This window comes from Periophthalmus magnuspinnatus, chromosome 17 (assembly GCF_009829125.3).
Source record: "Periophthalmus magnuspinnatus isolate fPerMag1 chromosome 17, fPerMag1.2.pri, whole genome shotgun sequence".
Lineage (NCBI taxonomy): Eukaryota > Metazoa > Chordata > Actinopteri > Gobiiformes > Gobiidae > Periophthalmus > Periophthalmus magnuspinnatus.
Genome location: NC_047142.1, coordinates 6,107,109 through 6,134,628, shown reverse-complemented (window position 1 = coordinate 6,134,628; position 27,520 = coordinate 6,107,109). Strand labels below are relative to the sequence as shown.

The 27,520-nt window shown below is 39.6% G+C and overlaps 2 protein-coding genes across 6 annotated transcripts; both read right to left on the bottom strand.

Moving 5' to 3' along the window:
- Positions 1-207: 207 nt before the first annotated feature.
- On the bottom strand, positions 208-14,323 carry yeats2 (YEATS domain containing 2). 5 transcript variants are annotated; one of them, XM_033982193.2, is made up of 30 exons: positions 14,154-14,323; positions 13,654-13,759; positions 13,467-13,564; positions 13,262-13,354; positions 12,952-13,185; positions 12,759-12,874; positions 12,125-12,286; positions 10,896-11,007; positions 10,748-10,792; positions 10,505-10,673; positions 10,184-10,384; positions 9,930-10,097; positions 9,231-9,328; positions 8,517-8,696; positions 7,938-8,160; positions 7,700-7,858; positions 7,383-7,504; positions 6,867-7,013; positions 6,604-6,786; positions 5,816-6,173; positions 5,609-5,743; positions 4,714-4,833; positions 4,389-4,521; positions 4,233-4,309; positions 4,055-4,134; positions 3,376-3,580; positions 2,387-2,622; positions 2,166-2,240; positions 1,954-2,027; positions 208-1,240 (listed from the first exon to the last, which is right to left on the bottom strand). In XM_033982193.2, exons 2-30 carry the CDS (start codon positions 13,751-13,753, stop codon positions 1,132-1,134), a joined length of 4,212 nt encoding a protein of 1,403 aa, XP_033838084.1. In that variant the 5' UTR covers positions 13,754-13,759; positions 14,154-14,323; the 3' UTR covers positions 208-1,131. The 5 variants fall into 5 exon arrangements, with proteins under 5 accessions (XP_033838084.1, XP_055084349.1, XP_055084350.1 ...); XM_055228374.1 differs by having other exon boundaries at positions 6,577-6,786; positions 14,154-14,316; XM_055228375.1 differs by having other exon boundaries at positions 6,577-6,786; positions 12,952-13,187; positions 13,267-13,354; positions 14,154-14,316.
- A 1,439-nt stretch (positions 14,324-15,762) lies between these two features.
- klhl24a (kelch-like family member 24a) lies at positions 15,763-27,520 on the bottom strand. Its single transcript, XM_033982504.2, has 8 exons — positions 27,269-27,520; positions 25,968-26,086; positions 25,044-25,888; positions 23,655-23,839; positions 21,541-21,659; positions 18,615-18,803; positions 17,822-18,010; positions 15,763-17,746 (listed from the first exon to the last, which is right to left on the bottom strand). The coding sequence occupies exons 2-8, from the start codon at positions 26,040-26,042 to the stop codon at positions 17,546-17,548; spliced, it is 1,803 nt and encodes a 600-aa protein (XP_033838395.1). The 5' UTR covers positions 26,043-26,086; positions 27,269-27,520; the 3' UTR covers positions 15,763-17,545.

Below are 27,520 nucleotides of genomic sequence, written 5' to 3'. Positions count from 1 at the left end.
AATATGCTCGAAATTTTAAATACGTTATCAACAACAGCTTTTGCTATAATCATGTTCAATCTAATACGAAAGCACAGAAATTATAATGTTTAGACGTCAGCCTTTTTGTACAATGTGACTGTATGTCTTTTAAATCAATACATGATTCTCTTTGACAAATTTAAATACTGGTGCCATTAGGAATAAACATAATAATGTAAAACCCAATGAAGGTTATTTTCTTTTATTACAAGAATATTAGTTATTGTATTTTTGGTTTGCACTAAAACATGAAATGACAACGTTTGGGCATCTTCACAATAGACACGATCTCACCAAAACTCATTCCAACCACGTAACAACCAGTCATCAACATCACATGACCCAACACACTTACGATTACACACATCGAGGAGACACAGTGGTGACAGCATCCACACAAACTCAGACTGTTGCATCATTGCAGTCCATAGACAAAAATAAAACAGCTTCCATATCAAATTGGTCAAACACTGTGCACCTCATGATAAATACATTAAGGTCATTTGAACATTTAAAAGCACTTTTAACTGGCCACTGGTCCAGACTCTTAACAAAATAAATATTTCTCTTGTCAGTTTCTTCAACAATCTGTACAACAGTATTTCAGCAGTGGGTCAGAACTTTGTATTCAGAAAACACATGATTGAGGTACTTGATTTTGATGGAAGTTTAAATTATTTTAGTCCAATAGTTTGGGTGCAGCAGGATTTCACTTCAGGTTTTAAGAATCAGTGTTTTTTGTTCAAGTTTATCTTAACTCGTATAGGCATATTTATGGTTCAAAAGAGGTCAATATTGTGTTATAATAGTGTTGCATATAAGTAATTTAAGCTCTATAGCTTGATGGTTTTGTCTGAAAGTCAGTGATGTTAAATACTGTGATAAATGTAAACAGAAGCACCTCTCAAGATATGCTTTGCTCCTGTATGAAACTCTTCACATGTTAGACACAGAGTATTCATAAGGTCAGTGGCAGGTATGGTCCAAAGTGAGCCCTTAAACGGTTGTGTTGATAATCAGCATTACAGCGATATATGGATTACTGCTTCTAGTTCTAATACTTGAATTGGTGCTGGAGAATTTAAAAACGCAGCAAGGATTTTAGTTGTGTTAATTGTTCTTCATGAGAAAGCCCATGTGCGTGTTGGATAAGAAGTCACATGTGGGGATGCTGCTGATGGCCTGATGGACGTTCATGGCTGTGATTTCTCTAGGAGACCTGAGGAAAAAAAAAAAAGGCATAAACAAAGTGAAACAAAGTCATTTCACCGTAAAACAGAGGTCTTCTTTTTCTAGGAGGCCAAATGTACTAAGAGTATGATAATAATGACTTGGGGACTTATATTTTTTAATTCAGAAGTTTCAGCTTTCTGTTTATAGATGCCATTTTTAATACTTTTCCCACAACCAAAAAGACACAATATTTTCTTTTGAATTGTTAGTTGTAAATTGCTATGGAATCTTTCCAACATTTCATATTTTTTAAATTCATGGTTGGATGCACCATGTAACTTTTCTGCCACCACCTTTTCTCAAAAATTATTTTCCTGGAATGTTCCACAGTATGGCATTAAATGTATGTATCTCCTAGCAGAGAATGAGGTGGAGCCACCAGGTCAAATTACAAGTCAGATCTGTGGAGATGCAACCTGGCTCACTGTAAGATCATGTTTTCCAAGATATTTTGGAGAAATAAAAAAAAAAAAACACTTGCAATTGAATAAAGGCAAGATTAATGCAATACTGCGCAACATTCCTGGCAAGGCAGTAGCGTCTCCATGGTGACAAGCAGATGGCAGACTCCCCATCAGAAAAGTTACATAGTGGAAGTTTACATAATAAAACATATAAAGGCCTTAAATATATTAGTTTAACTGTTGTTCATATCAAACATAACTTATCATATCAATTAACATTTAAATACTTGCTCACCTGTTTTGAGAGGATTTGGCACAGGCCACCGCCAAAGCTTCTCTTAAAACGTCACTAGCAAACTGCTCTGTCGCCTGAAGGAACAAGCAAGGTCAGAACACGCGCCTCCACAAACTCAAAGTTAAGTTTAAGCGATTTGTCAAGTATTACGCCTTAAGTGAATGGGAATAAGAGAGAGATGTTTTTCCTTTCAAACACTTAAGAAGACTGACCTTCAAAATCATGGCTTCAATTACTGGAGCAAACACATTTTTGTCAACCTCCACTGGCTGGAAGCTCACTCCAATCTGCAATAAACAAAAAGGCATTTCTTTTAAAATAATGGAGAGTCATTTTCCCCCCACACAATGCCAGCAGCTTTTATCAAATTTAGAAGCTCCTTAAAATTAGGTCATTATCTAGCACAAACTGCAATGTAGTTCATCATTCCAACCTGCTGAGCTGTTTCACTGACAAACTGGTCTGATGTACTTGGTCCCAGAAAGAATTTAGGCTCCGAGTCCGTCTCCTGCTCCTCCTCTTTGACCTTGAGCTTTTGACACGGCGGTGTTACAGCGATGATGTCCACGATCTCGTCATCCACCTCCTCTGGCTCCGTCTTGAGCACCGCCTGCATCTGCTCCAGCCGCTGCAGCAGCTCCTCTGAACTACTCAGGGTCGAGGGGCACTCTGGGGGAAGTTGGCAAACCACACCATTATTACACAAGAACAGATACTGTGCAGATAACATTTGTCCAGTTTCAGCAAAATTAAAAAGGCTTAGGTTGACTCTTACTGAAGAGCTATCTTTTGGTGTTTTGGGAAACATGATTTACAAGACGCAAGATGGAAGTAATGAGAATGTAATGGAGGCTGTGTGCTCTGTGGCCTTGTACGTTAATGGATTATTAATGCATTATAGGATCAACTGGTAGCAGCACTACGCCCACAAAGCACTGGCTGGAAAAATTATTGATTATGGTTCTATAGCACAGCGTATACTATAGAGCAAACTGCGGAATTTATTTCAGATTTTAAATGTCTAAACTTCTTTCGTGTATACTTACTTTTAAATTTGGAACTTAAGCCCAAGTAGGCGATATAGCCAAAAAAATTAATAAATAATCACGATTTCTCTTTATCACTATTCATGTACACTTAAAAATGTTCGATTGTCTTTAAGCCCTAAATAAAGTAATGTGCTTCTTCTGAAAGTTCAAATTTCACTTTGATTGGTTGAACCCACATGTCACTTACTTAGAGCTTTCAAAAAGAGAAGTGGGTGGCAAAAGTGTCTACATTTGAGGACAGAGTTGGATTCAATATAGAAATAATGAATCACAATATCAAACTGTCAAAGGTAAGAGGTCACGATTAGATTTATCTCACCATATTGCCCAACGCTAAGCCCAAGAGTGTTCTATCTAGCAGACAGTGGCTCACCTGGCTCACTGTCTATCTGCGTGAGGATGTCCTCTATAGACTCGTCATCATTCTTGCGTAGGGGTTCAGGGTCAGGTGGTGTGTAGCCCCTTTGTCGACACCACTGCACCACATCTCTGGTTTTGGGAGGAGTCAGAGCCTGGAGCCGTGGACAGCGATCCAACACGTCCTGTACAACACGCTTCACGGCCACTGCCCGCTGAAGCTGAGGGACACAAGTGGGTAAACTGTCAAGATAATTCAAGGTGGGATAGAGTTTCTAAAGCGACTCTATGCTGCTGTGCTGGAATACACACAAAATAATACACCTAGATATAAATAACCTGACAAGAGAACCATTGCAAATGATGACAGCAAAGTGATGGGCTAGTCTGTACAAAGTATTGATGAAGGTATTAGGGAGATGAGGAGAGAACAGGCACATGTACGACAAAAAGCATGAGGTAAGCACAAACTGCAGATTCAGCCCACAGCATGAAAACCGATTACGCAAAACAAAAAAGTGCAGACAAAGCACTTTATCAGCCATGTAACAAATACCTACTGTGAGTAAATCTTGAAGATATAGCAGGCATCTCAGCAACAAGCAATCTTTAACATTTTCAGCACTATGACAGTTGACATTGAAAGATACAAGGAGAGTTTGAAACTTATGGAAAGTCTGAAAGACAGATCGAACCTCTGAAGCTCGTCGCTTGCCAATATTCCAGGAATAATACTGTTCAGTAGAGGAGGCACAGAATGGATGGGAGTCTTCAGCTGAAAGTATGATTGAAAAAGTTTAGGATACCATACACATTTGGTTTTAATAAACCAAACATAGAAACATGCTGTCATTGTACTGAAGACTGACTTACTTTTATTTGGTACAATGAGAGGAAACTTTTTCACTACTGCAGTCAGAAGCTGCATCATGGTCTCAATGTGCTCAGTACTATAAAAGATAAATACAATCAAATGTCATAAACTAGCTGTACATTGTGACTAAGATAGAAAACCAAAAAAAAGCTTACTCAATGAGGTTGTGTGGCGTATCAAGCCCTTGCTCTTGTTTGACGGCTGTTGAAGGTGAAGTGATGGACATTTGTAGAGAAGAGGTGACAGGTGTTGATGGACCAGCAGAGCCTGAGCCAGGTTCAGTTTTTACTGCAAAAACAAATGAGACATATGTAAGAGATGAAAATTATACTTCAAGTCTGAAAAGTTATTTACGGTATGAGTTTATTATATCATAATTTGAGTAAACAAAATGAGTACCAGAGTTTTCTAGTGTAAATAGCATTTTATAATACAAAAGCTGATGCAAGTCAAGGTGGAGTAGGGATTAGCCCCTCTCACCTTGTGCCAGAGGCAGGGCAAGGGAGGGGGGCAACTGGCTGCCAGGGCTTTGGGAGGCTCCCGCTGCTGAAGAGGAGGAAGAAGGGGGAGAAGAACTGGACACTGGGCCTTTATATAGTACTAAATGCACATAGGAAACACACACAAAGTACACGATGGATCAATTCCCTGTCAATTACACAGTTAAAAAACTGTATGAGCAGAACAATAAGGAAACTTAGGGTGTGCACACACTAACCCAATCTAACTCCACCCAAGCACAGAAAGCCTCTAAAGCGCAGTATGTTTGTCCAGTGTGAGAGCAAAGTATCACTGTCCGGGCGTGGCACACTTTAGGCACAGTTGGAGGAGGTGGGCCAAAACACACGGCACGGTTGCTCATGCATGTACACATGAATAACAGTCACCTCATAGGCCCTGTCATGTGTACTGATGTTACTAATGAGAAAAACATTGATAAACTCCACTCAGAACAACACCACTGATGATCCACGCTTACCTTGGATAAACTCTACACTGTTCTTAAACCCAAAACCCGACAGAGGACAGGATATCACAAGCAGTACTCATATCTGCCTCTTCACATTAGAGATATTTCACTAAACAAACAATGCTTTACAGTGCCGTCACCAGCCCATGGCTCAGTTTGTTTGGATAGGGGTGAGTGCGGACCAAAGAGGGAGACAGACAACTGACTCCCCAATTGAGCCTGAGCATGGCACAATGGGTCTGACCTAGTGTGAGTGCACCCTTATTTCACTCTTTCTATCCACTTAGATGCAGGACATGATATTTTTGATCTGTGATTTGAGTATACTTTCCTCAAAATGCTTGATTTATACTAGTATATACACATACAACTCATTAGGCTAATGATTGAACACTACTCATTTACCTTTGCCTACAGGCATGAGTAACGTCTGAAGTCCTCCTGAACCTGAGCCCACCCCCAGCTGCTTGAGCTGGTTGGCTGGGATAGTCAGCACTGTTGGTTGGGAGCCAGAACCACTAGCATGAATCTTCAACATGCCTAAACAAAGCAGAACAGATTCATGTTAGCATCAGTGACTTTATGAAATAAAATTCATGACTTTTCTTGCACCTGAGAGAGTAGCAGTAGTTTTCACTGGCCCTGCTGCTGGCCCACTCAGTAATGAGGCTGCAGTGATGAGTGACGCACTGTTGCTTTTGGGCACACTGACCACTGTCCCTGTCCCACTGTTCTTGCTCCCAACAGGCGTATTGGTTGTGCCTTTAGCGGCTACTCCTACAGTGGCTGAACCAGTCGCACTCTTAGCTCCAGTGTTAGTGCTTCCTTTGACCAATGTGGTCACCGCTGCCTTTGATAAGCTCCCCCCGGCTGCAGTGCTGGCATTTTTAGCTGCACTGATTACTGCTGCTTGGTTTGCTGCCATCAGGAGCGAGTGCTGATGCGGCGTAGCCTTTCCACCATCAGATGCCTGCTCACATGAAATAGAAAAACCTTAACAAAATGCACCGGTAATGTTTCATTATATATAAGATATCATCAACTAAAAAGAAACTATGTCCCACAGGACTACAGCCATACCATACTCTATACAGTTGAACAACAACTCACCCTTATGCAACACAGATAACCATATATTGTATAATGTGTTGTTTCATTTGTACTTCCTTACCCTTAATTATTTTTACTAGCACCTAGTATATACATCTGTATATTTAAAAAAATATTTGATTCATCTTTTCCTACTTTAATTATTTCCAATTTTATTACTATTTATTTTGCTCTTTGTTATTATATTATAATTTGTGAGCTACGGTGTCCAAATGATTTCCCTTCAGTTGATCACAAATGAAACTGGACTAAAATATTTTTACCGTAATTTGTGATGATTTGAAACTTGCCTGCTGTTGGCTGATTGCTGATGCTGTGCTGGAGCTGGGAGTGGTACTGGCAGCTGTAATGACTCCTCCAGTCATCCGCAAAGTGGTTGTTCCTGGTTTAGACAAATGGCCTGCTGCTGCTGAAACTGTCTTCACTGACCCATCAGAAAGCTTCACCTGAGTGGCTTGAGAGCCGCCAACCACCTGCCAACAATAGAAAAAATACATGTGAAAATTATGAAAACCAATTTTAGACATTTTGTACGTTGTATTTGCAGTCAGACCTGAGCCAAAATGGCAGCTTTCTGTCCAGCTGTGACTCGGATGGCCTGTGGAGAACCACTCGGTGAAGATGAAGCTGAATGACCTGCTGAACCAGAGCCTCCAGCCTGTTTTGAGCTTTGTGACGGCTGGCCAACCAGAAATGTGCCCTAGGTATAAGCACAAACATGTTTTACAAAAAAACACAAAGAAATTGTATTTGTGCAGCAAGATCTACTCCCTCTTTCTTTTAACTGCAAATATGAGACTGATTAAGGGCAATTACATGATCTATCACATGTCAAGCTGCATGCTATTAAAATATGTACATTATAGAAAATTACATTACATTCCCTAATAGCCATAAAAGATAGCAGATCTCAATTTGAATACAAGAGCAATGCTGCTTATTGAACAGCTGTAAATAAATAAATAGCAGAATGTGATGCAAATACCAAAGAAAGAAAAAAGTGAGAAAGAAAGTGGTTCAGTTAACTTTTTCAAATCACACAGGTCATAATAAAGTGTGCAAATCTCACCTGTGGGGTCTGTTTAAGGATGTATGATGTGTAGGAGAGGTTGGATGGCAGACTAGTAGAAGTAGAAGAGGAACTCTGTGTGCCCCCAGAGCCGGCGGTCGAGCTGCTTTGAAACTGCTGACCTACACAACAGAAAGACACAAGATTCCATTTCCCAATATATCTTTTTACTTTATTAACAATTCCTTCATAAGTATTCACTGACATGCCAACTGTACATGTGATTATAGACTCAGCATATTTATATTTTGTATTATTAATATAAATTTTGTATAATAAAATAAAAGAATAAAAGCACATGAGTTTAAGTATCTCACCTGCACTGGAAGCACGCAGAATAGCTCCTTGTGGGATGAGAAGCAACTTGCCTTTTCCTGAGGGATTTTTGCTGTTGGTGGTGAGGTAAAGCTTGGTGCCAGGAGGAAGGTTTGCCAGATTTGCCAGATTGTTGGCAGGTAACTGAAGAGTGGCCATAACTAAAACAGGCAAATATGAAAAGGTTATTACAAAGTAATTGTTGTGCTTTATAAATATACAGTTGTGCAAGTCCCTGACCTCCACTTTTACCACTTCCAGTTGCTTTGGCACCAGCCTGCTGACCGGAGAGTCCTGCTGACCCACTGACAATGGCCTTGGCAACACCTTGGGCCAAAACCTGCTTCCCACCAATCACTTTGGAGGCTGGGGAGCTTCCTTTAGTTACCAGAAGCTGTCCACTGCTGATAGCCACCTGTTTGACGGCAGACTGTAGAGTGGAGCTTACAGGGATTCCCATCATCTAAAAAAACATTATCATGCCATATAAAAATGAATATATTCATGGAGACGGTCGGTAGGTGGTATTACTAGGGCTTGTACAGCATATCACAATCAAAATCACAATCCAAATAGCAAAGGCTGCAATTATTAAGAAAGAGCAAAATATCCAGTCTAGTTTCTCAGGTCAGATGTTAATGCTCCTGGAGTTGTTTGCAATATGAACTCTGAACAGAATCCTACTTTTTAAGACATATATATCACAAATGTACTCACAATTGCAATACTTGTGAGAAAAATGCCCAAAAAAAGGATAAAACTGTGCAGCCCTAGTTGTGTAATGTGTGTAATGTAAAACTAATAGCTGAATTGTCAGACCTTGCCAGTGGTTGACCCTCCTGACTGTTTCTGCGCTGACATTGATATCATGTGACCTCCTTTCACAGCCACAAGCTGGTGTGCTGCTGGAGCGGGGGACTGCTGCTGCGGGCTGGTTGCCGTGGAGACCATCTGCTGCTGCTGCATGGAGACTTCCCCGGGCTCCTGCTTTATGATGACCTGCACATGAACACAAGGAGTTAAAAGAGGTTTAAATTCTGTGCAAATGCATTAATGATAAACGCATAACCCCAAGTGCATTTCGAAATAAGGAAAGATCCAACATGTTTCAGCAAGATAAGATCAGAGAGGAGGCTGTAAAACTGAATTTTTAAAGCATATTTACAGTTTCCTCTACTTCCAATGAGACTAGTCCAATTTTTACAAACTTAAATAAAAATCACCAGGTGTCGGATAATTGTTTGGAATGTAATATTAGTATACGTCTTGGTTTGGTATGAATAAAAAGATGGACAAGATGGCAGCAAAATGAAGTTGTGTCAGAAAGTGAACTGAGAACTGTGTCTGTCTGAAGCCTCCCTTTCCCTTCATATAAACAGAAGGTTGCCCTATTTAAATGCACTGCCAATGCACCAGCACATGAGCTAAAAATGTCAGTGTCAGATCTATTAATACCTTCCTTTCTCAAAGATGAAAAGGACAACTAGCCCTGATACAAAAGGCTCTGGGCGTCTTCATTAGGGTTGATCTCACCTTTACTCCTGATGACAGTAAGGTGCCAGTGTGAACTTTGGGTCCAGGAGATCGAGTTCCCTGAGTAACTGATTTGGACGAAGGACTTCCTGTGGAGGCTGTGGACAGACAAAATATCTCAAAAATATTTGCTCTCCAACAGGTCATGGGGAATTTCTGAGCATTTAGTGGATTGAAGGGGATTACTCTCAATAGCACTTGAAAAAAAAATAAATAAAAATACTGTACAGTTCAAAGATGATGTTCAGTGAATCAGCTACAACACCCACAACAATCCCATCCAGCTTCATGAAATGCACTTTTAAGCACTCTCATCTCTGGTGCTGTGCATAGATGTGTGGGAGGGACTGAGTGGGCAAAATATGAGCAATAAAAAGAAAGGTGCTACTAGAAAATAACGTAAAAACAGAACCCTGGATTGACTGATTGTTACTGATGCTTCCTTCTTATGTAAAGGAGCAAAACATTGAGAAAGATAAGCACTGTCATTCTTGTTCTTATTGAAATCTGCTTTTAAAAAAAAAGTAAGAGCTCAGTTGTCATAGTAACTTTCTATTCACTTAAGTGGTCTTGTTTTGATGTAAAAGTTGAATAATGTCCATGGACATTAAAAATGGAAAATAAGAGTGAGTTAAAATGTGTGTTTGATGGAGATATTTTGTATGAAGAAAAACAGATTAATAAACAACTGCTCTGTACCTGTAAGCACTGCAGATGATGATGTAATGCCAGCCAACTGGCCTGGTTTGTCAACAATAGCGTAAGGATTGTTGGGCAGGGAGGAGGAGCTCTGCTTACTGTGGACAGGAGTGGATGCTGTTGGTGTACGAGGTAGTGGTGAGTGGCTTGGAGTAGAGATTGGGGAACCTAAAGGAGAAAATGGATTTTCAACCTCTGTGCACAGTTGTTAAATCACTCATATATTAATCACTGTTGTAATAATCTACACTTACCTGAAACTATTTTACAACTCATTGTGATTGGTTGAAATAACTTTCCTGGGGATTCAGCAGGGCTGGGTGGCTGTCCCTGAGGGACAATTTTACAGCTTGTTGTGATTGGTTGAAAGGCAGAAGCACACTGGGAACCCAGAGAGACCCTCTCACTGGTTTTGGGTCGGGTTGGTGTGCGTTCTCCAGCAGCAAGATTAAAACCTAAATAAAAATGACATTTGTTACAATGTTTTAAACACATCTATCATGAACCATGCAGTACATCAGGTAAACTGTATCACACAATCCACACAGAAAAACTTAAAGCGAGATTTTCTGTACCTTTCTCTCCAGTGGCTTCATGTGAGATGGGGGAGCTTGAGGGTCCATACGTTGGGGTCAGGGAGGTTCCAGAGATGGGGCTGGATGCCCTAGGAGTCTTCTTGGATGATGAAGGCTGAGGGATAAAGTCATCCCCAAGAGAGTCCCTATGAAGCTCCACATCAACCACCTGCATGAAGCACAGAATAAAATAAATAAAGCAGGAACGAATGCAAAGAATGGGTCTTCAGATTGACAACCTACAGTTTCTGCTCCTAAAGTCTGAAGACCAGTATATGTTCGATCCAACTGTAGAATAGAAAAACGAGCTGTGTCAATCATATGAATAAGTGTAGCCCATTCATTTATTTGTCAACATGTGTAATTCTTATATGGTTTATTAAAAAATTACCTTTAATTGGTGTATGATGTCAATACGTTTGTTACGAGGATCTTTGAAATGAATCTGGATCCTCACAGGAAATTCACCCCAGCCCCGACGTGTCAAATGAAATGGAGGTTCACTATAAAGAGACACAATAAATGCAATAAATGTAGTTTTAGATTTAGACTGAGAAGTGTACAATGGATGCATAGTTCAGAATAATTCACATTTTCTAATCAAGACATTAGTAACCATTTCTCACATCACTACTCTCACTTTTTGCATGTATGTGGCCATGAGCATGAGAAAATATAGAAATGACAACTTATTTTAAAAGGCGACAAAAGGGTTTAGTTACAAAAAGACCGGGTCCTGCTTTCCTTGTCAGTTAAAATGTTCAGGAGGTACCAGCTCAACACTTCTTTCTTAACTTTAATTATTATCTAAATGCTTTGGTTTGTTTTAATGTACAAGCCCCGACACACTTCACTAAGAAACTGAGGACTAGGGCCACAGTTGTTTTACCTGCTCTAGGCATGTTACACTTTATTAGTATATGCATTTGACCCATCCTTCCATGCTGCTGGGACAACCCGTCAGGAGCAGTGGCAGTACAGACCCACGCCCAGGTACCCATCTCCGAGATCTTGTTCTGTCAGTCAGTCAGAACTACCTTAGCTGGAGGAGTTGACCTACTGTGCATGTTTTGGGTTGTTGGGAGAAACTGGAGTCCCTGGAGGAAACCCACCCAGACAAGGGAAGAACATGAAAACACCACACAGAAAGCGGGATTCAAACCCAAAACCTTCTTCCTGTGAAGCAGAGTGCTAGCCACAGGTACTTTTCCATTCAAACTAGGGTCGTTCCTCTGACTGATTGCGGGAAGTTCTTACTACATTTGTGTACTAAAAGCCCTACAGTGCCTTACATACTCTTTGCCACACAACTGTTAACTTCTTGACTGACTCATTATTTAGAGTAAATGTGTTAGAACATATCCAAAAGAGGGCAGCATTGACCTTTATGGCTGTGGTGTTGTTGTTTTCAGCTAAAAGTCTGGAAAGTTCTACCCAGTGTTGCTTAACTGAATACCTTTGAATCTCTGACAACATCCATATAGCATGAACAGTCATGCTTAAAAAAGAGGTGGAGCACACTACTGCCATAGGAATAGTAAACATGTCTATTAATAAAATGGTCATAAAGAGCATAATGGGTTTGTTTGTATCTTAGACAAAATGTAGAAATGATCAAACCTGACTTCCACAAGGTCATTGGGCTTGTAACTAGGATGAAGGAAGAACCAGACTTTCTTCACAAAATGGTCAATACTAGGTTCTCTTCTGGAGCCTCTGACATACACCATCCACTTATGTGTCGACTGGTCATTTTCCTCTCTCTTATCTGGAGGAATGTACCTGAAATCAAAAAAATTATTAACACGGTCCAAATCATCATACCGATCATATTGGTTAAGTTTTGTTGCCAGTTTATTCTGTTATTTTCCCCAGTTAAAAAACATGACACACATGACATACAGGTACATGCGTGTTTCAAATTTCCAAGAATACTGCCCTAAAGCCCACAAGTAAATTTCCCAGTAAAACATGTTTGGCAACCAAGGGTCTCAACGTACTAGACATCCAAATTCCCCCAAGCATCAAGACAAACTACAGATCAAAAACACATATGAAGAAACATGTATCAAGTCTGAACTTGAACTTAATTTATGTGTGAGCTCATCAGGGAACACACACAGAAAAGAATCACATGAAAACCTGTATGAAATCCTATACCTACATATTATATTGTGTCTAGTCTGCGCTAAGAGACTTTGCTATGGAGATATCAGCTTTACATGATTCTGAAGTAATTTTAAAGTTTACTTACTTTGATACATTCCCTACTACAATGGTCTTTTTCACATAAAGTCTAGAAGCCTCATCTGTAGTATGATATGTCACTCTTGGTTCAGCACCAATACACGAAGGCACTCCAAAAGTATCCTACCAAAAATATAATGAATTATGCAATCATAAAAAATACCATCAAACTCAATGTTGTGCTTGAAGGATTTCCTAACCTTGCCAGTGTTTCGTCCAGGTCTACGCTCCTGCCGGTTGCCGTCATCTTTCCAGGCAACATCTACATCCTTCTCACCACCATCTCCTTGCTGAGAGAGGGACTCTGACTCAGACTGGCCCAAAGAAGGAGTCTCTGAGTCTTGGTTAAGAGGAGATGAGGACCTGGATGGTGATTCTAAGAACTTTTTGACAGCTGGATGATTCAGCACGGCAGGGTCACTCTTTGTGGTTTGCTGTGACACAGAAGAAATGCCTGCATGTATTACACTGTACATGCTTGATAGGGAATTACATTTGCAAAACACTTACTTCAGGGTTCTTGGATAGACCAGCACTTGCATAGTAGTTTGCCACTATGCATGCTCTTAGCTTGTCCATCATCCTCCTAGCTTCATGAAGACGCTGCAAAGCAATACAGTTAGAGCTAAAATGTTATCTAGTATGTAAGTCGTTTATTTAAAAAAATACAGACAAACTGAAAACATATGGCCATTGAGGAGTGTGATATGCTCACCTGGTTTATCACCTCAATTTCATGCTCTTTGTTTTTCATCTCCATGGAAAACTGTTCCCTAATGATGTTTTCAATCTTTAGTACTGTTGCTTCCCGAGCTGTCAGTGATGCATGAAGTTATTTTTGGAGACGTCGTTATTATGAATTTGTTAATGCATGCCCTGGGTGGGGGCAAACAATCACTTACCATTATGTTCATCTGCTTTGTTTCTCTTATTGTTCTGGACAAGGGAAACATCCTCGTAATCTGGATCATTGCCTTCAATTTTCCTTTTAACTCCTGACATGGTTGCCTGGTTAAATAAAGGCGTATATGTGTATTACAAGTCATACTATCTCAACACAGCTGTGTCCATGCACACCCAGCAGTAATAACATGAACATAGAATCAAGAGGGATACTGCTGCTAAACCATAATAAATAAACAAGCATTTTTTCGACCTATCTACTGTGGCGTGCAAACCAAAACATGCACTTCACAGTTATTTCACAGTCCCACGCCTGAGCTCTATCGATTACATTATACACTTATAACACTTTAGTCAAATCGGTTTACAATAATGCACAAGGGTTGAGTTATTATGAACACACCGCTAACGTGGTGTTGCTCTAAGCTAGCATGGGCTAATGTTAGCACACAGCACAGCATTTTTACAGTTTATTGTTGTATTATACAGTCATACTCACGGTGTGTGTCTCCACTTGGAGCAGCGCTGTTTCACTATAACTGTGTTTTAATTGACCAGGAGCTCACTGTAGACGCTGTACAGTAAAATCTTATAAAGTCATAATGCTAACTCTCCAGTGGTATCTAGCTAGCTAAACCGTTCAGTACAATCACCACTAGGGGCCACTATTCTACAGAGTTGTACCATGGATGTATTAAAATAATGAGTTGTAGCACAGACTAAGCTGCAGCCAGGGCCACAGAAAACTAATGAACATGTCCCATGTGTTTATACCAGGAATGTAATGTCTGTGTCAGTGTCATAACGAGCAAATACATGACTCCAGTCTTCTTTTGTGTGTGAATCATTTCAGACGAATGATCAGAATCATACACCATCTGTGGAATATTACCACAAATGATAAATTGTATCTTGACAAGGTTTTGTGAATGTCTTCATGGCACCAACTATTGCTCCATGTAACAAATACCATGCTTGTTTTACACAATGCCTCATAAACCATCAGAGACAGTGTAATGAAATGTTTCTCAAACCAATAGTTTGTGGTTCAGAGGGTATTTGTTCTTTTGTTGTCTCTGTCTCTTTCCATAGGCTAAACTAATTCCTAAACTAGTATTGTTCCTATAAGGCCACTGTGGCCGTACACGGCCATTACCAAATACTGAGAAGGTTCAGCCAATGAGACAAAAGTAAACTGGTTTAGAAAACTTTATTTTCAATACACACTGATGCATGATCCAAAAGTTTGTCGTGTTCACTTTTGTACATAGCATCCAAGGTCATATGAAACAATGAAAATCCCCCAAAAACAAAACAAACAAAAAAACAACATATATATTTTGAACAAATTAATGAAAAGTAAATTGATTTGATTATTGTTAATTAAGGCACACAAGAAAACTTAATGTTAAAGGCCCAAACATTTTTTGATGTAAGCACAGATCGTGTCATAGTACAGAATCAATCAATTATACTTTGGCTTAATTTATTTTTATATAATTATATTTTTTGCATATAAATCACATTGTCATGTTTTTAGGCATGCTCCTTATTTTGGGTTTGAAAATCTGTCACATACAATTCCAAACTCACCACAACAAGCAAACGAAATATAATAAAAAACAATTAAATTGGTACAAAACAAGGAGTACTGTAGACTATGAGAGCCTCTATGATTATAACAAAAACAACAAAATAACACGTCCTTTCAGTGAGTTATACATGTGTGCAGAGCGCACACGCATACACAGACTTGAACTGTCTAATCATTACCCCATTTCCTTCTATGAAGCTCTACATCATGCCACCACATTTTGCATGCCGGCTGGATAAAACCACAAATTTATAAAGCAATGGATTTTGAAGATGCTTGTTGACTGTCAACTGCTCAGGGAAGCTATGCTCATTACATAGGTTTTGATGTTGTGTTTCTAAACTGATAGACTTTGGACCAATAAAGAAACTTTATGTCATACAAGCCTGTATGACAATCACATCCTGGCCAAGTGCACCCAGCTTTAGAGGTTGTGGTTGAAATACCAGTATACCACAGCACAACGGCCAAAACAAGATGAGGCGGCAGGTCCTGTTTTACTCAAAATAAGGCATTACTGATACAGTAAAACACAATACAAAGAAAATTAAATAACTGCCACACTATTAAACATTTAACATGATTGTGTCAAAGTGCACAACTGGGGCTCTCACAGAAAGACACAAATATTAAAAAGGAAGTACACTTTAAGTATAGGCAATGTAAAAAAAAAAAAAATCATAATCATATATGTTCACAGCAATATCTCTAATCTAGCAACACCGCAAAAAGGTGACTTTTACTGACCATGAGCCATCTATAAAGCCTTTCAGTTGAGTTGTTGTTTGCATCTGGAGTGAGGTATAAATCACATCACTGTTAGCTGACAAGTAAACATGCAATCCAACATGTACAACTGGAGGTATCAGCGGTTGCCCCGGGTTACATCTTTAAGGATGACCGGTGCCAGCATCAGAGGAAACTGTTTACAGCTACGTATATCACCATGCTGTTAACAGTGCAGTCATGCCACGGCTATAACCAAACTCATCCACTCCAACAAGTCACAAAAGTCACAAACATCCACCAAATCAATTCAAACATGTACACACATTTTTCAGAGCAGTCTTTGGGTTTTGATCTGCCACGGCCTATGAACTACCAAACAACCCGCAATACCATACACCAACACAATTACACTGATATATAAAACAGGCATACTTACTAATTCTACTTTCAGTTAAAATACAAAAACATTCAATTATACAAAATATAACTTAAAAATGAAAGAGAAAACATGTTATAATACCAATAATGATAACGTATAAAAAATAAAAATCATCGGAGATACAGCATAAACAGTCAATGTCAAACTGTATGGGAAGTGTAACGGGATGACACAGATAGTAGAACTGATTTTAATTTACAGACTGCCTACCACAAGCTTTGGTCATTATGAGTTGATTTTCAAAATTTGATGACATAAACCCAATCCGATGTAATCCAGTAACTTTATTTTAACGGGTTATGGTTGTTCTACTGCCTAATGATAGGATATATTTTGTTAGAATACCTGATCACAGTCATTTACAGTAATTATTGTTTTTTGGGAACCACTTTATAACAACTACACTTTAATAAGCCTTAAGAGAGCATGAACAAAGACTGAATTCATAATGAACAAATAGTTTATTAAGAATGATTCAAGCTTAGTCACTACTTAATTAATGGATTAGGTTTAGGACTCAGGGTCTTAAAGGGATAGTATAAAAGTTTTAGATTTTGAATATGACCAAAAGGTTCCCAAATATGACATAAACATGCTCAAACACATAAGTCTCTCATTCAGGTTGCTGCAGCCAATCATTAATCAGTGCTAGTGCAGCTTCTGCAGCTCAGTGAGTGAATTCTGGAGGTTCTTTACATGGCCTTTCTGTTTGCTAAGAATGAGGAAAACTATCTCTTACGTATATGTTCTCTGTATGGAGGTTAAGGCACTAGAGATGTGGGTTCAGTTGTGATTAAAACAGCAAGAGCACAGGCTACATACAGTGTGCTTAAGTAATTGCTTAGCCTGAATCATACTTAATAAAGTATTTGTTCAAGTTTAGTTATCATAAAGTGTTACCAGTTGTTTTATCAGTTGTTTGTTACTTATCAATCTTGTGCAGTTACACATCCAAAGTCATAAGTTAGTAAGATTATTGTCCTGAACCACTGAGGATAAAAGAGTACGATTCTACAGCACATCTTTCAGTACTGCTACATGATGCTGTATGAACGCATATGATCCCAGTGGTTCTGGTTAGTGTGTGCTTTTGAGTGAGAGCATGTGCTTGTTTAGGTCTGATCTTCAGCTATGGCTTGTGGTACTTCTCATTGTACCGGTGTATGGTTACACAGCCATGGTACGAGATGGGCCGGGGCATGGCTGCCACTCCTGTGATGATACCTGTTGAAGGGTCATAGCACAAAATGGTGTCTGTTGCTTCACCATTTTCCTCCCTGCCTCCGAGGATAAAGATCTTGCCATTACACACAGACATGCCACAGCTCTCCTGTAATGAAAAGAAATAAAATTTAGCAACATGTAACAGCTATTTCCTTGGTTACTCTGGTTATTTGATTATTACCAGTTTGTTGAAGGTGTGAACTACATGCATCCAGTAATCCTCTTTAGGATCATAGCAGAAAATGGACTTGGTCAAGCCCCCAGACACGTAGATGACGTTGTTCAAAGAGACTGCTGAGATGCAGCGCTTGGCGATTGGAATGTTAGCTCGTAGCAGCCATGTGTTAGACTCCGGATCATAGCATTGGACCTGTAACATTCATATTTGATAGTTAATGGAAAAGTTGCACATATCAAAGAATATTTTTAAAAATCCTTCAAGTTTTTCTGAACTGATTACATGACTATACAGAGCATTTGGTGACACAATGGCAGAGTATCTGTGTTACTAGTGACTTATCGCATGACAGATACAGCTTTAGAAATGACACCTGATCTTGATATGAGACTTTGTGCCTGGAAAAAAACAAACAGCAGTGGCTTCTGTGGAGGATAAAAGAGAAACTGCCATCTTTCATTTCCTGTTTCTATTAACACACGTTAATCAAAATGTGATTGTTTCCACATTAAGTGAGAGTTTTCAGTTTGTCAAAGCTATAGATTTATTTGAGACGGATGAGAGAAAAAGAATAGGATGCATTTATTGCAAAACCAACTGTAACTGCCAGGGAACAATTATCAGATCAACTGTCACTATGATGTGAACAATAAACCAGACTTTTAAACAGGTTTCTCCAGACAAAATGTTGTTTAATTGTTATTTGAGAATAAAACTCATCCACTTAGCTGTGCTTTTGTATTTAACTAAACATATATAGTTTTGTGCTGTCAGGCAAGACACTTCCTTGTCTTACCTTATCTGAGCAGGTGTTGTCATCAGGCCCTCCTCCGATCACGTAGAGCTTCCCTGCACAGCTGGCCACAGCTGGAGAGCTGACGGCCTCCTTCATGGGAGCCACTTCAGTCCAGCGGTTGGAGAACGAGTCATAGCACTCCACACTGCTTAGGCGGCTCTGGCCGTCATAGCCCCCCACAGCATACACCTGTTTAGATACACACACAGGCTGGAGTTTCATCCTTTTTGGGAACTGGGGTCTGATCCTAACCTCAACAAGAGTTGCCACTTGCTTAATCTCAAACTATACCCTAACCTTAGCATTAACTCTTATCATATTGTCAGTCCAACAGAGTCTCTACAGTATGACCAATATTCACAATAGTGCAGGGAAATATCTGCACATGTCATGGACAAAACAAGCGTCACAGCAAACACTCATGAGTCACCTGTTTGTCTTTCAGCTTTACAGTTCATAACTATGAATACTTTTACGTCAGGCAAATAGAACCAGTCTATCAGGTAACAGCAAACAGAGGCCTGCCACTGCGCCAAGCCATTAGAAAACACTCAACTGTAAGCAGGTGCTGTAATGTTGGACACTGGATTTTGTATGTAAAAAAGCTAAAAGTAAAATGTATAAACTGAACTGCTATGTATTGAATTAATGAAGAACAAGACCACTATTTACTTTGCCCGATACAAGGGAAAACCCTAAGTCTGTTCCTATTGCTTCACAAAATGCAGAAGTATAACAGAGGGAGATCGAGAGAGGGGACAAGAACAAAGGAAACAATTCAGGAAGTAAATGGGCCATTTGCATGCAGCACTCACTCAGCGGCGGTTAGATCATTATCAAATAAAAGTATTGTCATTAGCCAGATCGCAATCAAGAGGAGCTAAAGGATGGTATAAGTTAAAGTTCTAACTACTATACAGTTCTGTTGATATACAAGTCTTTAAATATATAGTCCACAATGGTAGTAGAACCAGTGTGTGGTATGTGGCTGTAACATAAAGGCTGCACCATGATTCATGGCTATAAAGACACGCACTTGGTGTACTGTCACTGTCTGTTTTATGACTTTAAACACTCACTAAACCTAAATGGTTAACCATATCTATGTCCTACAACCACCCTGAGAAAAAGTAAACAAACTCAAACTATTAAGTTTGAGGTTTTTTTTATATTGGAGAGTGAAAAGAATACAAAATGTTTTGAGATAGATGAGATTGGCTGTCACCAGGCACTGTCATAACAGAGGAAAACAACAGCTGACCTAGTTTAGCTGAGCTCATTCAAAACAACACTAGTTCAGAAGATGTAACTGTTCCAAAAGACCACATTGTGCTGATTGTGTGACTTAAAACCTTGTAAAAACAAAGCAATGTAGTTAATAGATATTATTACAATGTACTAGTGTTCATCATCAGTAGAAGGTAACAGCCATGTCTTAGCACAAAGGCACAAGGCTCAGCGTGGTTATTATGCAACACTTTTGAGTAAAAAAAAAGGTAATTATAGGTTAGAGTGAAAATGACTATGTTCAGGTAAAGAAGCGTTGATTTCTTAAGAAATGTCTGTGAGATCTGACTTGTTTTGTTTCTAAATCAAAGACCAAATCCTTGTTTAAAGATACATACTCCACAGCATGGACATTATAAGAAAAAGATTTAAAAAACTTTTAGCAATTGAAACAAAAGTAAATCTTGTCTTAACCTTACTAGACAGAGTCTCTTGACCCGTGTCGACCATGTAGATTTCAAAACCCAAACGAGAAAAAAAGGATAATCACATGTGTGGGACAGACACAGGAAGTGGATGCGCACTAGGGCCTCTCTGGGAATAAGTGTTTTCCAAGAAGTGCATGCATACTTGCTCACAGCACCAAGGCTTCAGTGTTGAGGGAAATGCCTGTGGATATAGTTTGACCAGTACAGACTTATGTTGGCTTGTTGTGCGCAGACAAGAAGAACTCTTTCAACTATGCAAAACATAATTACATCTCAACCAGTGAGCTGCAGGCTGCTGGAAGTATGTCCTCTGTGTGCCATAGGTTTGTGTACACAGGCATGCTCTTAAAGCATAGGGCAGCTCCACATCTGTTTATGGGCTGCCTGTTACCTGACATGTAATTACAGCTCAGCAAAGGCTCACGAAATCTCTCTCTTGGCTATTATCAGCCCTCAGCACCATCATGTCTTCAATCCTCATGTTCAAAACCAAAAGCCTGGGGCCACTTTATGTGAGCTATGTCTGTTATTCTAATTATACATGTTCACAAGTATGACAGTGTATTTGTGTAAAATAGTACTATAACGTAGTATGCGATTACTACATAGTGTAAAAATGCAGTAAAACACTCATGCATTCATCTTCCAGTGCCTATAAGAATGCTCACCTGGCCCAAGCAAACTGCAAATAAGTAAAGCCTATGCATAATGACCCTCCTCCTGCTTTACTGATTACAATATCTGACTGACATATGAGGAGATATCAGCTTAAATAACTGAAATCTAGTTCAATACACCAAGGCAATTTTTGGTATTTTCCAAGTGTATATTCTATGTCCATAGTCTAAATGTAAATTAAGACTGGGATTTTCTTTTCACCATATCTGAGACTTCAAAGAGTCCTGCTTGTCTCTCCGTGAAAGGATCCAGACAGATCAATGTGAAATATGTAAATTGTATGATACATTTCAGGGGATGAATAAAAATTTATTTTTTCTTGAATTCAAGAGAGTGAGTTTTAAAGGTAATAATGATAAGATAAGATATGCCTTTATTAGTCCCACAGTGGGGAAATTCCAGTATTGCACCGCACAGTTAAAAGGTGCTCAAGTTCTAAAGGTCATAGTTGCATTCATGACGTATCTATCAAACCATTTTTAGCAGTTAGGCCACACACACAGAACTTCAAAGATGTAAATACAAGTACAAACCTTGCCCAGGAGAACCCCCATCTTGTGTCTCCAGCGACCTTTGTTTAGTGAAGCCACTCGGATCCAAAGGTTGAGCTGTGAGTTGTACATCCACACATCTCTGCTGTTTATGCGCCCACCTGGAAATACCAAAAGTAACAACATGAAATTATACAAGGCTACAATTTAAATAATAAGACCACTAAATTTTAAACATTTGTATGAAATGGAACATGCTTCTTTTTATCATTCGTAACTGTAACTAACTGACTCTTATCTGACTTTGACCTGGGGTTTATGAGGAGTTTACCTCAAATAAAAGGTTTGTCTTTACACATTAACAGAAACAAACAAGCATTTTGCAGGTCCTATGCTACAGTAAGTACTCTCAGAACTGAAAACGCTCTGTTCATCCAAGTGTAATCGTGAGGTGCCTTACCAGGGAGTGCTCTGGCGTGTTTTAAAGGACAACTTAAACAGACTTATTCTGATCATTTCAGTATTCTCAAATTGAATTACTCAATACAAATAATTTTCAGCTCCAATGTAACTAAACAAGCCTGGGCATGAGTCATCTCCTTAAGTCTAGCTCTATCCCTGAGGTAGGTTCAAACAAAAAACCACAACTATATATGTGTAAACAAATCACAGGTGCAATCCCCTTATCTCTTAGAATACAACTTTTGTGAAATTACTTGATGTGTTTTATACAGATAATTTTCAGTATTAATTTAAGTTAATTTAAGTACAATCTTCTGTTATGCTCCCTGTTATGCTTATTGAGGGCAGGATTACATGTAAAAACACATCAGGACACAGATAAGCCAGCAACAGTCAAGTACATATTTATTCACTACTGAACGAATTAATCTTTTTTTTTTTTGGAATGCCTGATGTTAATAACAATTTATCTGATTGTTGTAATCACTGTCTGAGAGTGAGCCAGACAGTCTGCTACCTTTAGGCTTTTTCTCGTAAAACTAAAAAGGTGACAGAAAAAAAGAGGCAGGCACAGAAGGCTGACTAAAGAGCATCATCTTAAAAAGTTTAGCACTGTATATTTTACAAAAAAGTTCAAATATGATGAGTATGTTACGGGTCTTGCCAAAATATTTGTATTATGTATACAGCATAGTCCTGTGCTGACCTGTACAGGACCTATGGTGAAGTACACGTGCTGAGACTTTTTACAGTGCATACCCATGTGACATATTTCATCTGAGATGGGGCCCCACTACAGCAGCTGTCCAGGAATTTACACCAGTGCTCAGAGCTGGGCTTAAATATGTGGAGTATGAGAACAAAGTGTACATAAAGAGTTAGAAAAGTGAGGAGAAAAAGCCATAAGCAAATATGACCACGTGTTTTTTGGCTGCAGGGTTAGTTACTTCAGAGCTGATGGATGTGTATGATACAGTTACAGAGAGTGGGGGAGGTGCAGTTTGTTGATTTTTCCAGGCACAGGAGAGATTGATAGCACACGTGAGGACTTGGCATAGTTAGCTCCTGAACAGTTCTGGCTGCAGGGAAGATTGTTCCCGTTTCTCAGCACTGACTTAACTGTTTTTCTCTTCCTTGTTTCTAATGGGGCTGTTTTGGTCAGGTTTGTCGTCTTGCAGGTTTAAACATGAACCATGCTAGGAGACACATTTATCCTGCTCCATTTCAAAACACTACAGAATTCCATGCCCAACTAATACTGGAGTATTCAAAATTAAGCAGCAGTTTGGCATCTAGAAGAAGTGATACTACACTTGAGTTTGTTACAAAAAAACTCAAATGAGTATTTACTATATACTATATTAAGTACAATAGTACTACAAAACAAAACAACAGAGAGAGGCAATGGCCCCGAATGCTGGCCAATAGAGAGAGAGAACACTGGTGCTGGCATAACGCCTCTCACAGGACTGAGCTCAGAGTGCATCCAGATGTTGTTCTCATATTTTCCTTCAAGTCCAACTGTGTGAGGCATTAAAAATAACACAAGGCAAACAGCCAGTATGGCCTTCCTGTCGGTCCGCAGGGAGATTACACAGCAGCTCTCCCTCAGTTTCTCTCTCTCTCTCTCACACACACACACACACACACACACACACGTGCATATGTGGAAGTGTACTTCTAACAGGACTTACCTGACACCAGAATGTCATTGCGCAGAGCACAGACTGCGTACTCAGACTTGGTGAACTCTGGCAGTTTGGCCAGTGACTTCCACTCTCCTGTGACCGGATCAAAGCACTCAGTGTAGGGCAGATTGAAGCCTCCCACCCTCTCACAGCCTCCAACCACAACTATCACCTCAGAGAACCCAGTCGACCTGAGGGAAATATCAAACAACAGATTTATTACAATTAATATGTTTATTATAATAGTCAATAATGCTGCTATTTATCATATGAGTATTTGTCAGTAGGTCTCGACAAATGGAACAAAGATATAAACAAGTTTTATGCCAACAACAAAGACTTGACAATACCTGTGCATGAACAGGTCAGTACAAGAATACTCACACTTATCAAGAACACAAAGTTCAGTTTGAAGTTTGTGAACAACAGTAGAAGTGGGATACACACAATACACAAGCCCATCAGTACAAAGGATGAACTAATCAAATTGTTTCCACAAATATAATGTGTCAACTTTACACTAGACTCTTATTTCAGTGTTTTTCAAGCCATGTGATATGTGGGTATATGAAGGACAGGAGAATCATTACAGTAGTACACCTTTGTGTCACTGAAATGTAAGGCCTGGAGCAATTTGTGCATAAAAAGCAGTGCAGGTGCAGAGAGAGAGGTATGAATCCAGTTCAGTCTGAGACAGCACTGAGCCTGAGGGTAACCAAAGCCAACCGGGTGGAATCTGATTGGCCTATTCATGAATGCATCTGCCTAGATACAGGGCACAATGCAACTGAAATACAAATCACCCGCCAATAATAACTGACACACACAACTGGTCCTGTTCAGCTTTCTTAACAAGCCTATCGCACGAGACAGCTGCACTTTTGTTTACTGTCTCACTGTTCACCATATGGCCCCTTTTGTATTTCCCAGTGAGCTAATATAGCTTTAGCCCTTAACCTTTAAAATATTAATCATAACTTGCTCTACTGACTTTATTTTAAATAAATTAGATAAAGGGCACTGGGTAAGTAGGTAAAATGTCATGACAAAAAGCAAGACTGAATTTCTTGATTGCGTCACATATTTTTTTCTTTTCTCTCTGTAGAAACATGCCTTGCCTTCGTCATTATTTCTGTTCAAAATAAGCTCACAGAGCGGGCAATGGTATGAGCATAACAACTCTGCCCGACATTTTATTTCTCTCTGTCAAAGAACAACAGACTAACAACGAGCCAAGTTATGAAATTAATAATTATATCTGATGAGTTATGCAATAAAGGCGGTCAAACAGCTTAATAACAACAAAGCATGTCTGTGTGTAACTATTTAAAAATTAAGAAATTAATTTGAAAAAAGCTTTTGACAACAAACAGTGACAGGCACTTTTTCCGTTACCTGCGTGGGCGGGTCCTTGGTGACATCATCTCATTTCCAAGCACATGGTAGCGCCTGGCTTCATGGAGAAGCTGGTAGCACTCTGGGGCATTCTGAATGATCTGGTCTCCCTCCACTGTCTGGACAAAGTAGTTTGGGTGCAGAAGTGGCAGGCGCACATGATGTAGCAGGTCCTTGAGCATGGGCCTCCTGTTTTCCGCACAGTGGTAGACCCAGCGCATCACTGCCTCAAACACAACCTCCTCCTTCCCAATGGACAGCTCATCACTGGCAATGTACTCCTCCAACTCTTCTTTGTGTAGATCTAGAAACTCCTCATGCTGAGCCACCTCGGAAAAATTGGCTAGGGCATAGATGCGGCAGCGGCTGGCAAGCTGTTTCAAGGAGTGGGCTTCTGCAAAACGCTGTATGCCCAGACAGTTGCACGGGTCCAGTTGGTCTTCAAGGAACTTGGCGCAAGCATCACGTAGAGTATAGATTTGGAAGAGGCTGGAGGTCTCAAAGAGGAACTGCACATTCTCAGTTGTGATCTTGGCGCGCCCTGTGTATACGTAGGTCAGAAATGAATCCATGGCTTCAGCCAGGATGCCATTAATCTCCACCAGCATCTCGCGGCTCTCACGGTGGTCATTGCAGAACATAGCTCTGAAATAGGAGGAGCAAGCAGACAGGACAGCGCGATGACAGGGAAATTCACGGCCCTGAACACTGATGACCACATCTGTGAACAGGCGGCAATCACGGAACTCATTGAACACCTGCAGGATGCCCTCAGAGTGGGATGCCCCAGAGCAGAAGTCCAGTACATCCTGACTGGATAAACTTTTGGAATCAACTTCAAACACCTAAAACACAGTATTAGGGTTATTCCACTGTAAGAACAGGAATACCACACAAACAAGGACCATCATAAAAAATTCTGACCTTGCGCTTGACAGCGGGAGAATCTCTGATCCCAGAGTCCTCTCTGTTCATTCGTCTGCCCAGAATCAACACCATGGCTGCCACGTTAAAAGTAGACCTTTCCTAGGCTGTATGAAAACCTGAAACATTTTAAACATAATTGATTAAATCCATCCATAATAATGAGCTAATAACAAACAAACATATGAAAAATATATAACAGTGATTGTGCAACTTTGGGTGAGGCAGTTAACAATAACTAGATAACACTTCCTCCAACTCATCAATGCTGCAGTTTTAGCCTGCAGCAAAATGAACCTTCTGACATAGAGGCACACACTCACAGAAGGTAGGAGAGGAGGGAAGCTGTTGAGCAATGGTTCAAATTCAAGGTACACGTCACACAGGTTTGTTTTGAAAGTGGGGGCAGGGTTCAGGCACAGTATTGTGGTTTGGTGTTAATGTCAAAGCTTTAATTTAGATTTCACTATCGCACTATTTATGTTTAGTAGACTATTCGTAAAGTTAAATAATAGAATGAAACATCAATGTATGTATTTCGTACAATATTTCTTTTGTTGTACTTTCTAATCTCTAAATTCTTTACCTAAACTAGTACAACTTTACTTTTATCGGAGTGATTAGTCTTTGTCTCCATAAAGCTATTTTTAAATCAGCTAGGGCAGAGGTAATCTTATCACGTGCCAAAGTTGACGGAAGCACCTCCTGCGACTAAACCTGACTTAGGACTGGTTTATCCACAGTGTTTATTTGAGGATGCAAGAGCCGGCTCTCAGCGGTATACGGTGCATCAAAGAACGGAACGCGCACGAGCTACTAATTAAGAGAAATAAGTTTTGGTTTTCATTTTCTTTTCATTTTTTTTTTTTTTTTTTTTTTACCACGGAGTATGGGGAATATGACGTCTCAAAAATAATAATCAATAAAATAATCTAAATCAATAAATAGTATCCAGTAAGTCTGTAGGTTTAGCGCCACTTGGGCAGGTGCGCACTGCGCAGTTTCATCACAGCGTCATATTTACTCATCTAAAAAACGACCACATTTTAGATAAACAAAACAACAACAAACATATTAATGCAACAACAATCCGATGCGGCATATACCAGTAACAAATGAAATAAATACATAAATAAATAGTATTTAACGCGAGGCCAGTGGAGATAAAAATAGACTCAGACAAAGGCGTCCCGCGTGGCGCTGGTCAACAAACACGCACGAGCCGCAAACTTACCACACATCAAACGTGTTAAATACAATAAAAACAAACATCTCAGGTGCTGTACAAACAGAAATATTACCCGGTGAGGACTTTTCCCCCTGATGGGCCTCTTTGGTCTTCAGAAAAAAAGAAAAAAAAAGTTGGAGGAAAAAAAAGTCTTGAAAACTTTCAAAAACTCCTATTACTGTAATTACTCTAATTTTAGCACAAATATTAAGATTCAACGTGACTCCAATACAAACAAGACATTTTGACGTGGTGACAAACAAAGACTTGTACTAGCTAACTGTACAGACCCATTATATACTTGTCAACAAAGAAGAAAATCCAG

Coding starts and splice junctions, on each gene's coding strand:
- klhl24a (XM_033982504.2), bottom strand. CDS start 26,042: ATGGTGTTGATTCTGGGCAGACGAATGAACAGAGAGGACTCTGGGATC. Junction 25,889..25,967: donor CTCCCGCTGTCAAGCGCAAG/GTCAGAATTTTT, acceptor ACTGTGTTTTAG/GTGTTTGAAGTTGATTCCAA. Junction 18,011..18,614: donor ACAACACCTGCTCAGATAAG/GTAAGACAAGGA, acceptor TGAATGTTACAG/GTCCAATGCTATGATCCGGA.
- yeats2 (XM_055228374.1), bottom strand. CDS start 13,753: ATGTCAGGAGTTAAAAGGAAAATTGAAGGCAATGATCCAGATTACGAG. Junction 6,787..6,866: donor AAGCTGCCATTTTGGCTCAG/GTCTGACTGCAA, acceptor TATTGTTGGCAG/GTGGTTGGCGGCTCTCAAGC. Junction 5,744..5,815: donor AACTACTGCTACTCTCTCAG/GTGCAAGAAAAG, acceptor TGCTTTGTTTAG/GCATGTTGAAGATTCATGCT.